We start from the raw sequence: 15,510 nt of genomic DNA, 5'->3' as shown, positions 1-15,510 counted from the left end.
TAGCTAAACAAAACCCAAGCTCAGACCTTTTTTATAGAGCAGTCCATAACCTATGATGAGCTCAATCCTATAAAAGAACAATCCAAAACACACAAGGCTTGATAGCGTTACCAAGTGCACAGTTTAGAGTTGAAAATATTTGTTTGTAAACATTCATACACACACAAACACACATGTGTGGTATGTGTTTAATACTATTAATTTGTCCACCATCTGTTCCAGACCTGACAAAGCATTTATCTCTCATATTCAGCTTTATATTTTCAACCTCCCCTCTCTCTTTCTGTCTCTCATTCCTCCTTTGTTCTTGTTCTTCCTTTCCAATTTTCTTCCTCTCCCTTTTGTCCACTTTTCTCCTTTTCTTTCTTTGCCCCCCCCCCTCTCTCTCTCTCTCTCTCTCTCTCTCTCTCTCTCTCTCTCTCTCTCTCTCTCTCTCTCTCTCTCTCTCTCTCTCTCTCTCTCTCTCTCTCTCTCTCACACACACACACACGCACACTCACACACACACACACACGCACACACGCACACACACACACACACACACTATTCATAAAATGTACAACTTAAAATGTATGAGTGTGGGAGACAGAAACAGCCTGCTGGGAGATCTTGCGAGGTCTGTTTAATCTTGTCATTACAATGAGTAATTTAATCTGCTCTGATTAGGATTAGGCTTCAGTTGCCTTAATCTTACTGGGGTAGTCTGTCAGAGTAATAAGATGTTGGTCCACATTACAGTGCCAATTTCCCAACCTATTGCAGTTTGCAGGTATTCTGTTGTGGGGCCAGCACAACAGAATCCCAGAACAGAATTCCCTCCTGAGGTGTAATATTTCAATATTTCAGTATTTTATTTGGACATCGAGGATCCTACAGTCCTCAGCCCCAGGCTTCTCTGCTGCCACCTCAGTCTGAACACACACAGGAACAGGAAGCATATTTGTCTCTGAGTTCTTAGGAGAACAGATGAATGTCAGGTTGTGGGAGATAAAGGATCTTCTCTGTTAACATAGTGTAATCCCAGACTTGTACTAAATGATGAATTATCATCTTGCTCCTATATCTGAAATATGAGCATTTATGGACCGACTGAGCAGCCATGTTGAGGTAGTGGCCTCCTGTTGTATTGTCTGCTTTGTGAGGGCTGTGTGTGTGTGTGTGTGAGTGTGTGTGTGCTTACTGTCCACTGTGGTGGGGTGTAGCTGATTAAATTACCCCACTGTCTGTCGAAAGCCAGGGGGTCGCAACGGTAGCTAATTTAGTCAGAAAACATGCTGTCATGGGGGGAGGGAGCGGCGTAGAGGAAGGAGAGACGGGGGGAGAGCTGATGGCAGAGCTCCAAGGGGCAGGGAGGCGGGGGGTGAAGTGGGGTGGCCAGGATGAAGTCATCTCTCTGGTGGTATTAAATGAGATCAGACCCTCTCCTGTACACACAGACCCCAGCAGACATGCACGCAGAACCCCCTTCCGCTCTTCTTCCTGCTCCCTCCCTGCTAGTGGTCCCTCTTCTTACGTCACTGGTACCCCTGGGGCACTTCTCTACATGCCTAATTACCCCTCTGCCCTCCAGCCCCCTTTTCCCTGGCAGACCGCAACACACATTGCCATTTTCAAGAAAGCAGAGAAAGTGAGTCTCTTTTTCTTACTCTCTCCACCACCACAATCATCACATACAAACATGCCCATGTTAGCATGTGCAGCCATATTAACGAATGACTGTGTTAGAAGGTGTGTGTCTATGCACACTCTGCATGCATGCGTGAGAAAGAGAGCATGAGAGAAAAAGAGATGGTCGAGTTCTAGATCAGGGAGATTTAAGGACTCTATTTTCATTTTCCATTATTGAGGATCAGGGGGGATAAAGGTGTGGGTCTGTGTTATTTATGTGTGTGTGCATGTGTGTGAGTGTGTGTGAGAGACTCAGACTATGCATAACATTTGCACATATGTGGGTCAGTTAATATCACCTTGATCAACGAAAGCATAAACAGGACTTTGCCTACAGTTATGGAATGGGAAATTAGTGTGTGCGTGTGTGACAAACTTTTGGTGTGTGTCGCCTATCTGTCTGTGAGAACCTTTTCTGTTCATATCAAATAACAGAACTCATTAATACAACAAACATGGAGATATCCCATGATCCACCTCAGCCGCTCAACAGGAAATGCCCTACAGTGTGTGCACTGTCTGACCCGTGAGTCAGGTCACAGGACATCATCCAAGCTCCAGTATGTGTTTGTTGTATGGGTGTCTGGGTGTATGTGTGTGAGTGTGTACGTTTGTCCACATGTGTGTGTTACCAAAGAACGGAGTATCATATACACACATGAATCATCATGCATCATGCACTGTTCCCCGAGGGACTATCATGTCAGTAAAAGTCATCCAGACAGTCTCTTCTTTCTTTTCTCTCTGGAGCAATGACCACACACAGATACAAACGTAAACTTCCGGGTCTCATTCCTGAATGAAACGGAGGACAGAAGATCCCAGATAGTCGCTGGATGCAGACTTGGTGCTCTCATATCATTAAGTGTTTTCCAGAGGAGAGATCAGTGATGTCACATATAGTCTCACAGGATGTGGTACAGAATCATTTTCGACACGGCCAGTAGATATATTCCCTTCATCATTTGCCGTGTTCTGTCTACCATTTCATAATGCTCTCCCCCCTTTACCTTTACCTTTCCTCTTTCCGGAACTCCTCTGACTCCTAATCCACACTAACACCAGTCTGGTCTCCCACATTCGGGGGATCCTACCTATATCTGGCCTCTGGACGGGCAGATTACTGATCAATACTGGCTGATTGATTGCTGATGAAGTGAAAGACAGGGCAGCATTGGACTGGATTGTGGAAGTGGGATCGCTTGTGTATACTACATTGAAATTGTTTGTGCGTGGTGTGCAAGTGATGAAACAACTGTTTGAATGTGGTTGTGTTTCGGTGTGTGTGTGTGTTGCACTTGCGTGACTAATGTTTGAATCGTCTGGTTCAGACAGCAGTGGTGGATAGAGTTTAATATCTGTCACTAATCGAATACAAATGACATTTGGGGATGTTTAGGAACCTCATCTGGTTCATATTGAATTTGCTGCCGTCTGTGCTCTGTGTGGGATGTGCGAGCATGTCTGTAGTAAATATGTGGGCTGGAAGGAGATCCAGGTCTGCCAGTGAGGCCTTCTGGGGTTTTCTATGTGATTGTTTCTTGTTTAAAAATGTTCAACAGTCATACACGATTCCCTGTCTGGAAAAGGAGAAAAGAACAATGGAAACCGAGGAAACGGAAGAGATGGAGAGGGTGGGGGTGATAAGGAGAAATGTATTGCCTCTGGTCCATAAAACTGATGGGTAGTGACATGGATGCAGGACTCAGCCTTCAGCTCATTGGTAATCTGTCGACATTCTCTACCAGACAACCAGAGAGTTATTGATTATCTATCCACAACACACACTCCCTGATTTAATACATGCACACACTCTGCCTGATTTAATACATGCACACATTTGCTCACAGTTGCATTTTCAAACACACACATGCATGTGTATGTGTGCCCATGCCTTCACACATACACACAAACACACACACACTTATACTAAGGAATATTGAGTGGGATGAGTAAGCAGGGTAAAAATCCTCAGGGTATGGTATTTCCCAGAATGCATCACTGTGGGTCACTCAATGCACCACTGGTGTTGGCATGGCAATGATCCTAGTGTGTGTTAATGGTGTTTGTAGTGTTGAGAATGTGTCCTGTAGCCGAAGCCTTTATTTGGTCAATACGTTTTATGCGATCACAGATATATTTTTTGCTCAAAGGTGTGGTACAGTGTGTGTGTTTGTTTCAGCGTGTGTATGATGTATGTGTTAGTCTCACAAGAGATCACCTCGGTTCTTCCAAAAGTACAGACTGTACTTGTCGAGTTACTATTAAGGTAGTGTAAGGTAGACAATATGTATTGTTTTATTCACACTGAATCGTTTAATCTTTTAAAATAGGCCAAGGACATCAGGACACCATCCAACTACATTTCTATTTCCTTGATAAACTCTGTTCTGATGGCTGCCTACAGTCATATATCTGCTCAACCTCTAGACTAACGACCATCCAACAACAGTTTGTTTATGTTTGTGTGCATGTGCCTGTGTGTGTGTGCGCGTGTGTGCCTGTGGGTGTGCACGTGTCTGTGCTGGTATATTGTTTCCAGCACAAAAGGGGGTCCCGGTGGAGGGTGGAGTTGTCGAGCTGTCTGCGTGATGAAGATGGAGAACAGAGAAACACTCGCACAGGAGAGAGGCCCCTATTTTCCTCCAGGGCTCCAAGGGGACTGGCTGAGCAACACAATGCCTTGCCCTAGAGAGGCCTCACCCTGCTGGGCTACAGACTGCAGCACCTGGCCTCTCGTTCTGGGCATCTGGAGAGAAGAACCACACACACCAAGTCACACTGCTACCAGCTGGTGTATTTGGATCCATTAAAATCTGTTTTATGTACGCTCATGAATATTCCAAATGAACCTGGAGAGGGAGGTCTGAGTTACAGAGTTCTGTTTGTGTTTTCTGGATATTTTAACTGAATCCCAGATAGCAGAAGGCTACTGGAACTATATTGTTGGGCATCAGTGCTTCACCGTCTTGTGGCCCTTTCCAGTTTCTTTTGAGGGGGAGTTGTCAAGTCTCTGATCCTTTGTGCTTGAGTGTGTTTGTGTGTGTTTGTGTGTGTGTGTGTGTGTATATCAGCCCTATCATCTTCCTACCAAGGCCCCAGAGCGACAAGAGGGGGCTTTTTAGGAATGATCACACAGAAATATTAAGTAAGTGTATGTCGTCATGCACTGAAATGAAGCAGTCAGTTGATCTTAAAGGGGATTTAGGATGATATGGTGACAGCTCCACCCACTTAGCTAATTTAGACATCATGATGTCATGATGCCCAGTGTGTATGCACATTTCAGTGTGAATGTGTGTCAAAGGGGATGCTCCTGTCTGTATTGTTAGGAATTCTGCCCAGGCACAATACTTATTGCATATGCAGGAATAAATTGAAGACAATGATTTCCATATTTCTTACTGCAAGGAAAAAAACGGAATCTGTAGACTCCATCTGTTCAGGTTCAATCAGTGTAATTGTTTAGACTGTAATTTGACAACTGAGACTGACTGGATCAACATGAGGTGAAGATGGTTACAGTAATGATGCCCTGAAGTGTGTAACTTGATTCTGATTTCTCCCTGTAAAACTTGGCTGGTAGCATATGTGTTGCTTTGGTGAACCATCCGGATCTTTTGAGCTCATGTTTTGTTTCAATTGTTGAAAACACATTCATTAGCTGCGTTAGCGCAGCAATTAGCCTACTTTACCAAGCCATTATGGACACCTCTGTCAAAATTTGACATCAAACATTTTCTTACGTAACTCGAGGAGGGTGATGGTGGTATGGGGGGGGGGGCTGGGTGTGACAGATGACAGAGATGGGGGGTGGAGGGGGTGGCACTAAGGAGGACAGATGGGATGACACTCTTTCATCTGATCTGAAACCAGAGCAATGTCAGTCTCTTCTTCACCTAATATGATGTCTTTAACCACAAATGAGGGGTTGGGTTACCTGACCTCTTAGCTCGAAACAAACAACTGTATTAATGTGTGGCTGTTTATAATGCTTGTTTCTAAAGTATGCTTGATAGCTTATGGGAACCCCTTTGTCAATATCTATTCTAAAGCAGGTTCTGGTCAATGCTTGTTGAGTTTTGAGTTTCACAAGAATGTCTTTCTCATTGTCTGTCTGCCTATCTTGTATGCCTGTTTATTTCCTCTGCTTACTACATTTATCAGAGGAATTTGACACTGATCTCTTTTTTCAGTCTCTGTGTGTAAATTAGAAAGAGAGAGAGAGAGACTGGAGGAGAGAGGGATAAGGAGAGAGAGAAAAACTATAGGGAGGCTTCTTCACAGTGTATGGCGCCGCCCCGCCGCCCCACCGCCTCACCATCTCTGTGTAGACAAGCTCATTCAGCCCCTGCATGGACCGCTAGTCGCACACACACCCACACACACACGCACACACGCACACACGCACACAGCACCACCACCACACACGTCTATACACATGCCCGGCGCTGCGGTACGGGTGAACTGAATGTCGAACTGGTACCTGCAGCAATCGAGGGAATTACCGTTTTTTAGGCTACGTACAAGCTGCGTGGCGTGGAATTTAACTTGTGGTATAGCCCATCACACGGACACACAAACGGAAAGAGTGTGCGTAACCTCTCCCTCTTGCTGTGCAGCAGCCTATACGGTTAGAAAGACAGGGGCTGGTGAATGGAACACATCAACGGACGGTGCTATCACCTCTGTCCCATTTCAAGAAACACGTAGACCCGGTGATTGTAGTGATTTAGCCAACCGGTGTACCGAGTGAGCGTCGGCCCATTTGCGGACTGCACGCGCGCTCGGTAGGAAAAGGGAGGATGGAGGCGTTTTTCACGGAGGTAAGCCAGATAAATGTGTGTCACCGGCTAGGGCTGGACGGTAAAACAGGATTAGGCTACCACATATTTCTAGGCTGTTGATGTTTATGTTTATGCTGTACTGTTCGTGTGTTCAAACCAAATCATTTTGAATTCTCTGCACGTCTGTAATTTTAATTACACCTTTTTGGTAGGTGTTATTGGTATGCCTGGCATGCCGAAAACACTCGCTTAAAGAAGCATATTTTGCCTTGTGAAAAGTAGTCTAATAGAAAACGGTTTTAGCACCGATAGCATTTAATTGCACCATGATAGCATATCGATATTTAGTTGTGGATGTGACAAAAATCTGTCACCATGTCTCAGGTAGGCTGTGGGCCCACCGACATTAATATCAACATGGGCTTCCAGATTTAATGGTCATGCATTGAAGCCTCTACCCGTGTAGTTTAAACTGCCCTCTCTATTTATTCACACTCGGGGAAGAGTAATTGGCTAACGGGGGCTATCGGAGTTTAAGGCTTTGGCTCATAACAACTCGGATTAATCCCATCTGGTGAGGGGGAAAGCCCTCGGTTTGTTTCTGCTATACAGCGCAGGTTATAGAATAGTGAGACCGAGAGGTAAACCCTAGCCGGTCTTCTTCGCCATTGGACGGTCTTTATTGGCTCTGAGGACGGGTGTAGAAGGGGTTGGTAATATGATGGCGAGGTTTGAGGGAGGGAGAGCTGAGGAAGAACAGAATGGGATGGGGTGCATGATGAGGCTTGTTTTGAGCGCCCCTCCATGGAAAGGGGGCAGCAGGTGAGATAAAATCAAGGGTACCGCAATGGTTGTTATCAATTGAATGCATCATCACACCCTCTCGCTCGTGTCCCTTACTGAATGATTTATGGGGCATTTACGACGTCCCGGCACTTTAACGTTGCTTGCCAATACCATCATGGCAAATTCAGAGAGGGGGAGACAGCAGACGAGAGAGGTGTTATTGTATTTCGGTGTTGAAATCGCGTTGTTACCGTCTCTTTAAAAATCAATAGGCAAATTTACTGCTCTCTCTCACCGCTCACATGCAGTCATCGTTCTAGACTGACCGTGGGTCTTCCCGTTAACTGGTCTGAGATAAATCCCACAAATTATTCAAAAATATTGTGTTGTTGTGGTCCCCTGGTGTCGGCCTGCTAACTATAGTAGGATACAAGGTTTCTCGTCTCCATTCACCACTGAAGGATACAGTAGTAAAAGTGTTGCCCTCTCAAAGCCGCCTTTCGCCATTTTCTTCTCCTTTCTCCCTCCCTTACTCCATCCATCATCTTGGGAGAGTAACTTGCAATACAGTTTTGGTCCTTCTTCATAAACACACAAACACTCAGTGATGTCAGTGTGTGTGCGGCAAGGCCTGGACCCCGATGTCATATCGCAGGTTGTCTTTTTCACTAGGGTGTGTGTGTGTGTGTGTGTGTGCACGCCTTTCCCTTACTGTCTGTGTTCTGGCTAACACTAGGACCCAGAAAACCCATTTGTCCGGGTCTACCTTTTTTTGTTGTTGGAATGGGATACGGAGGTGTGATGTGTTGTGTCATGACGGGTACAATCTGACAGCTGCAGCGAACACCTGCATGTACATGAGTCCATGTGTGTGTGTGTGTCATAGGAAAGACACATGGTACCTCTGGGATACCATGGCAGCAAAGTCAGGATTGTGACAGCACACACAGAGAGGATTCTGGTCAGAGCTAGTACAGATATCCGTCTCCAGTGTATTGGACCCTATTCCTGTAAGGTAATTCCCTTAGGCTCTCTGCCTCTTTGAGGTATTGATCCCACCTCATTGATCCAGAGACCTCAGCGACCCCCCCCCCCACACCCTTTTTCAACCCCCAGGCGAGAGAAAGAGAAAGAGAAAGAGAGAGGAGAGAGAGGAGGAAAACCACTCCTCTCAGGCCGAGAACCAACTGTATGAGAGAGAGGAGTAATTAGAATGAAGTGGGCGGTAAATTATTACCATGACAGTTATGAGTCATGGACCGACAGACCCCCAGCTCTTCGACACTCATTCATTCAGGTTCTTTCTTTCCCCACCCCTCTCTCATATATCCATATGTTCCTTCTTTCTAAATATTTTTCAAATATGTTTCTGTTTCTCTTTACGTCCCCCACTCACTCTCTCTCTCTCTCTCTCTCTCTCTCTCTCTCTCCTCTCTCTCTCTCTCTCTCTGTCTCTCTGTCTCTCTTTCTGGTAGTCTTACAGTGGCAGGTGTGACTCAGGCACAGACAGGTGTGAATATGCATGTACTGTAACAGCTTTGAACATGGATCCTTCTAGGTCATCTGCTACTGTGTCAGCATTTTCTCTCTATTTTGTTCACGCTTACTTTCGCCATCCTTCCATCTCTTCCTCCCTCCATTCTCTTCTTCCCCCCTTCTCTCCCTCTCTCGCTCTCGCTCTCTCTCTCTCTCTGTCTCTCTGTCTCTCTCTGTCTCTCTGTGTCTATCTCTCTCTCTCTCTCTCTCTCTCTCTCTCTCTCTCTCTCTCTGATGTCCATTCAATCCTCATCTATCTTGCTGTGCTGTCTGTATCTCTCTCCTCCATGACTTTCTCTCTCTCTGCTCTCCATCCTTCTGTCATCACTCTTATTTTGTATCTAACTCTAACCCATGTCAGATGAATCCCCCTATCACTTTTGACCTCTCCACTTCGGGATTTTAATTAATTCAAATGAGATTTAATGTCACGATAAGCCACTTCTGCGGTGTGCTGCTTACATGGCCTATATCATGTAGTTTAAAGTGTGCAGTGTGTAGAGTATAGTGTAGAATGTGGCCTATGGCAGGCAGTGTATAGTATGTAGGATGTGGCCTATAGCATGTAGTGTAGGCTGCTGGTTGAGCAGAGAGAGAGCAGTCACTGGAGATGTGTGACCTATTTTCAGTAGAACCAAACACATTTGTTCTGCTCAGAAGCTGCATCAGCTCTCTCTCTCTCTCTCTCTCTCTCTCTCTCTCTCTCTCTCTCTCTCTCTCTCTCTCTCTCTCTCTCTCTCTCTCTCTCTCTCTATCTCTCTCTCTCTCCTCTATCCCTTTGCTCAATCTCTCCCTCCCTCTGTCCTCTATTCCCTTGCCATCTTTCCTCTATCTGTTCTCTCTCTCTTCATCCTTCTCTCCTCCAACCCCTTACAATCCCACTGTTCCTATTCTTGGTGCCTCTCCAGCTCTCTTTCGCCCCCCCTCCCTCTATCTCTCTCTCTCTCTCTCTCTCTCTCTCTCTCTCTCTCTCTCTCTCTCTCTCTCTCTCTCTCTCTATCTCTCTCTCTGATGCGTGGGAGCAGTTCTCTGTGTATGAATACCATTACAGTCATTTCACATCCTTATTCCTAAGAAGTTCATTCCTTCTTCCTTAGGGGATGCTATATACCACTTTACAAAACACCAATACACCCTCTCTCTAGCAGTCAGAACTTCATTTCCCAGAATCCCTCTCTCTTAACCCATCAACTCCCACCATCAACACTCAAGCCAGGGGATGAGGGGTTAAGCACAAAGAGGCTGTTTCCATGGCACCCTGTTTCCATGGCATTGCCGTGGAGTCTTGTTGCTGGGACGAGGGGTGTGACTGTAGTTTAATCCAAGATGAGAGAGAATGTGATAATTAGCCAACTGTTCATGATTGACCTCTGAGAGGATTAGAGTCAGCATGTGTGTATTTGTGCATGTGCACGTGAGTGTGTGTCCATACTGCCAGGTGTTTTACACCTACAAGACTAACCCTAGTCCCTTTCACAGACAGATGTGACCATAGCACAGGTGACTCACAGAAACACACCGTGACCATTCCGAGCCAAAAAACACACACACAATGACCTTTCTGATATTGAACACACACACACACACACAAACACACACACACAGATACACACACAATCACCAGTGTTCTCCTGCCCAACACCATAATCTGCTAAGAGCATCATCTTGCTGTTAGTATTATCACCTCTAATGGACAATGTTGACACAGTCTGACCCCTCCTCCATCTGACAGGTGGGGCAGGGGGGGTGGGGGAGGTGGAGTGGGGGGGTGGTCTGTAGCCAACAACGTCTCTCGCCACTGTGCCGGTTACTGGTGACTGCCATGTTACTCTCACAGACAATCATTACATGGCACAGCGCCGTGGTCTAGAAAAACGTACGAGCTAAGGTGAATATAATGTCATGAGGGACCTGTTAAAAGGCCAGTGCTCTCATAATCAACGCTTGAACAGCCCTATCCCAAAAAGAACGCAAGGCAAATGTGACTGCAGTGGCAACAGACATATTTCAGATGGGGCTGTTGACCTCCTGAGTGTCTGTCTGACCCCGGCTAATGGAGGAGGGTTATAGTGTGAAACTCTGCCCATCAGTTACACCGCCCTTCCCCCAAGAAACACATGCTTCCCCCCCCCCCCCCCATCTGACCTCCTCTCACAGGTACAGCTGATGGAGCGATGGACAGTAAAAGAGAGGGAGATATAAGTTGAGGGAGGAATAAGTTGCAAAAGGCGAAGAAGGAATTCCGGGAAACCAGAGGAAGAGGAAAGAGGGAGACCTGGAGGTCTATTGAGGTGGTTCTACTCAATAGATGTAATGGGACTGTTGGGGCGTTAAGGGAGGTTGTAAATCCCAACCCCCTCCCTCCCTACTACACACACAGACACACACACACACATACACACATACACACACGTGGCTTGTTCACCCTTGACTCCCCTGTCTCTGGAGTCCAGCCCCCCCCCCCCCCTCCCCCTTCCTGGTTTTCTCTGTTTCCTGTCTGTACGCTAACTCTGGTCCACCATTACCTTCTGTCTGATCAGCTGTTTCTGTCATCATTCCTTCATCCATGATTCTCACGTTTTCCTCCCGCCGTCGCACCTCGACCCAGACCCCCAATCTCTACTCTAGCTCTCTCTCTCTCTCTCTTTCTTTTCTCTCTCTCTCTCTCTCTCTCTCTCTCTCTCTCTCTCTCTCTCTCTCTCTCTCTCTCTCTCCCTGAAAGCCTGTCAGATCTGCAAGTGCTTCTGTGATGGTATGATGACATCATTGTCTTCTTTCCTCCCCCCATCATTCCTCATCCCTATATCTTTCGTTCTCTATCGCTCATCTTCTTCAGCGCTCTTGTTCCTCCTCTCTCTTCCCGTCATTGCTGTCTCAGGGAGGGTACACTGAAGAGTTGACCTGCAGTCAGGACACGGATATGTCATGTTTGTGTGTGTTAGTAGTTTGTGTCATCAATGGTATTCTCAGTCAGAGCTGAATGTCACCCTGACGTGACTTAATGCAGGAACTTCATCATGTAAGACACTACTAGTCCTAGCCTCTGACTGAACCAGCTCTCCTTGACTCAGCGAGTGTGTGTGTGCATGTGTGTGTGTGTCTGGTTAAATTGCATGTATGCAGGGGTCGACTGTGAGTGTCTTTTCTGGTGCTAAGTGTGTGTGCGTGTGTGGCGAGAAGTTGATCACATGTTTAGGCCTGCTTTGTGAGTGTTTGCTGTAGCATGAGGGGTCCTGAGAGGGAGGGGTCCTACATCAGAGGCTGTCTGCTGGGCAGTGCCCCACTCAAAGGGCACGGGCGTCTATGTGATCGCCTGAGTGGAAACATGACCCTTATCTTTTACGTCTAGCACACATATTGCCGTTCCCTGCTCTGAGCCAAGTGCACAGGGTCGGGTTTGTTTGCGTGTGTGTCTGTGTGTGTGTGGAGAGGCAGATGTTAGGGGCCTACCTAATCACTGGTTGTTCACTGTCTGCAATTTGAGTCCAGGTTGTCCAGGTAGCGCTAGCATCCTGGCCGGGTTTAGGGGAGGTCAGGGGTCAGGGGTAACATGGTGATTGAGGTTGTTTGAAAATGAATGGAGAGTAAAGAGTGTTGGCTGTCCAGTTTGGCTCGACGTGTGTGTGTGTGTGTGTGCAAGTATACATGTTTGTGAGTGAATGTGTGTGTGAGAGAGCCATTGAGTGTGTGTGAGTGTATGTGTGTGCATGAGTATGTGTTTGAGTGGGGATGTGTGAGTGTGTCGTGTTGATGGATACAAGAGGGAGATGCTGCAGGGATATAGAGAGATAGAAGATAAAGTGGAAGGGAGGGCCAGGTGTGAGGTGAGTGTCAATCACTCCTCACAAGACCTGCTGAACGTGTTTGTGTGTGGGGCGGGGGGGGAGTGGGGGGGGTCATGTTGTCATGCACAGCCGACCCTATCTGTCTGGACTGGTAACAGACAGGGGGAGGAGTGAGAGAGGATGGCGGAGTCTGGAAGGAGCAAGAGGGTTTTAAAGCTGGCAGGTGATTTACAACCCCCCCCCCTCCCAAGAGAATGCATTTCTCAGACACAGCAGATCGATCTTCAGCTGGAGAGCCATTTATCGAGAGAGGACAGAAAGAGAGATAGAGAGAGGACAGGAGATAGAGAAAGAAATAGAGGAGGGACAGACAAAGAGAGGAGAGAGATGTGGGAGGAGGCAGAGCAGGAGAGAGAGGGAGGGGGACATAGACAACTAAGGGAGATTTTGGGGGTGAGGATTGGGTGAGTGATAGTGTATGCATGCTTTGTGGCAAAGGTCAGACTAGGGGTTAGGGGTGAGGCGTTCAGTCATAAATTGGTTCAAGGGTCATTGTTTAAGTAAAACAGGAAGTACTGAATAGGAAGGTCAGGAAAAACAGGAAGGTCAAGAGGTCAGTGTATTGTCATGGTGATGGCTGTGTGTGTTGGAATCTGCCAAAGAGATGTAGGGCCTTAGAGAGAGAGAGAGAGAGAGAGAGAGAGAGAGAGAGAGAGAGAGAGAGAGAGAGAGAGAGAGAGAGAGAGAGAGAGAGAGAGAGAGAGAGAGAGAGAGAGAGAGCGAGAGAGAGAGAGAGAGAGACACAGAGGTCAAATGCCTCCTCTTTGCAGACGACCTTGTGCTTCTGTTCCCAACCCAGGAGGGACTACAGTAACATCTAGACCTGCTGCACAGATTGGGCCCTAACAGTCAATCAGGATCCCAAATATCGATTCCTCCTGGGAACTAACCAATTAGAATACACCAAAAATTATACTTACCTTGGTCTAAACATCAGCACCACAGGCCACTTCCAAAAAGCTGCAGATGACCTGAGAGACAAGGCACCAAGGGCTTTTTACGCCATCCAAAGACATGTTCAAATTGACATCCCATTCAAAATCTGGCTTAAAATGATAGGATCCATTATAGAACCCATTGCGATATATGGCTGTGAAATCTGGGGCCCACCAACAAACCAAGAATTGGCCAAGTGGGACAAACTCCCCATAGAAAGCTTGCATACAGAATTCTGTAAAAACATATTAAGAGTTCAACGCAAAACCCCAAACAATGTCTGCAGAGCTGAATTAGGAGTGTATCTTCTACTCATCAAAATACAAAAAAGAGCAACTAAATTCTACCTTTACCTTAGCCAAAATGATGAAAATACCTTCCACCACAAAGTCCTTCTATGCCAAAAGATGAAGCCAGATAAGAGTCCCCTCATCCAGCTAGTCCAGAGGCTCTGCTCACCAAACCCCACAGAGCCTCAAGACAGCAGACTCATCATTAGTCCAAAACAAATAGCAAAACAGCAAAAAGAAAAATACATTGTTTATTGGAAAGAAGCTACACTAAAACAAAATAAATTAGAATGCTATTTGAATCTGAAAAGACAGTACACAATGGCAGAATACCTGATCACTGTGTCTGAACCCAAAATAAGGAAGACATTAACTAAATACAGACTCATTGAGCACAGACTGGCCATAGAGCCAGGCCGTCACAGGCAGACATGGCTGCCCAGAGAGGAGAGGCTGAGAGGCTGAGGCTCTATCTGTGCTCTGTCTGTGCTCTGTCTGTGCTCTGTCTGTGCTCTGTCTGTGCTCTGTCTGCTCACAGGGAGAAGTGGAGACAGAGCTCCACTTCCTAACAGAATGTGACCTCTATACAGACATTAGAACCAAATACTTCCCCAAAATTACCGTATACCGTAACGTATAGTTGCTCACCGTGTAGTGTGTGTGTGTGTGTAGGAGTGTGAGACTGTATATTTGGCAGGACTGATGGTGCTAAGGGCTCTTTTTACAGGAGTCATTTAAGCATTGTTCAACCTCTAGCTCTATCCTGATTCACTCAGCTGGGACATCTGAGTGTGTGTGTTCTGTGTGTGTGTACGTGTGTGTTGTGTGTAGTTTATGCCTGGTTAACTAGACTGAAGCAATGCTGGCTTCCTTTGTCTGCACAGTGTGTGTGTGTGTGTTAAGTGGCTGTAAGGGGTTGCCTGGGGGTGTGAGCCATCTGTTGCTAAAACAATTCTTCTCCTCTTTCTCCACCCCTCTTCTCCTCTTTCTCCACCCCTCTTTCTCTGTCTTTCAGATGCAAACATCTGGTCTTGCATATGGTGCTGGTCTGCCTCCTCCTCCGCACCATCCATTCCTTACCTCCGCACCTTTACCTACCACTCCTCACCCCTACCTACCACTCCTCACCCCTACCTACCACACCTCACCCCTACCTACCACACCTCACCCCTACCTACCACTCCTCACCCCTACCTACCACTCCTCATCCCTACCTATCACACCTCACCCCTACCTACCACACCTCACCCCTACCTACCACTCCTCACCCCTACCTACCACTCCTCACCTTTACCTACCACACCTCACCCCTACCTACCACTCCTCACCCCTACCTACCACTCCTCACCCCTACCTACCACTCCTCACTCCAATCTCACCTTGCCCTCATCCCTTATCATCTAAACACTTTAGTGTTTGAAGGTCAAAACTCAGTTTTATTCTCTATGGCTGTGGAATCTTCTTACCTTAGATTCAGGATGATTTTGAGATGTTCTTCTCACATTTGAGGTTCTCTCCACTTGCCTCTCCTCACCCTGCAGTGACACTCATTCCATCTCTTCCCCTCCTCCCCTCCTCCGCCCTGCCTGACAGTGCCTGGTTAGGGTCTAGAGGTCAGAGGTCACCAGCTCTGTGTGAAAGAGCTCTTTGTCTGAAGGTCCG

At 46.7% G+C, this 15,510-nt stretch overlaps 1 protein-coding gene across 1 annotated transcript in view; it reads left to right on the top strand.

The window, feature by feature from the left end:
- Window positions 1-6,056: 6,056 nt before the first annotated feature.
- myo10l1 (myosin X, like 1) overlaps window positions 6,057-15,510 on the top strand; it is a 33,714-nt gene continuing 24,260 nt past the window's right edge. The window contains exon 1 of the mRNA XM_047050805.1: window positions 6,057-6,494. Within this exon, the coding sequence (XP_046906761.1) occupies window positions 6,474-6,494 (21 nt within the window). The 5' untranslated portion in view covers window positions 6,057-6,473. The remainder of the gene's footprint in view (window positions 6,495-15,510) is intronic.

The sequence above is a fragment of the Hypomesus transpacificus genome, chromosome 3 (assembly GCF_021917145.1).
Source record: "Hypomesus transpacificus isolate Combined female chromosome 3, fHypTra1, whole genome shotgun sequence".
Classification (NCBI taxonomy): domain Eukaryota; kingdom Metazoa; phylum Chordata; class Actinopteri; order Osmeriformes; family Osmeridae; genus Hypomesus; species Hypomesus transpacificus.
The sequence above is the reverse complement of the archived record's forward strand: the minus strand, read 5'-3'. Positions and strand labels throughout refer to the sequence as shown.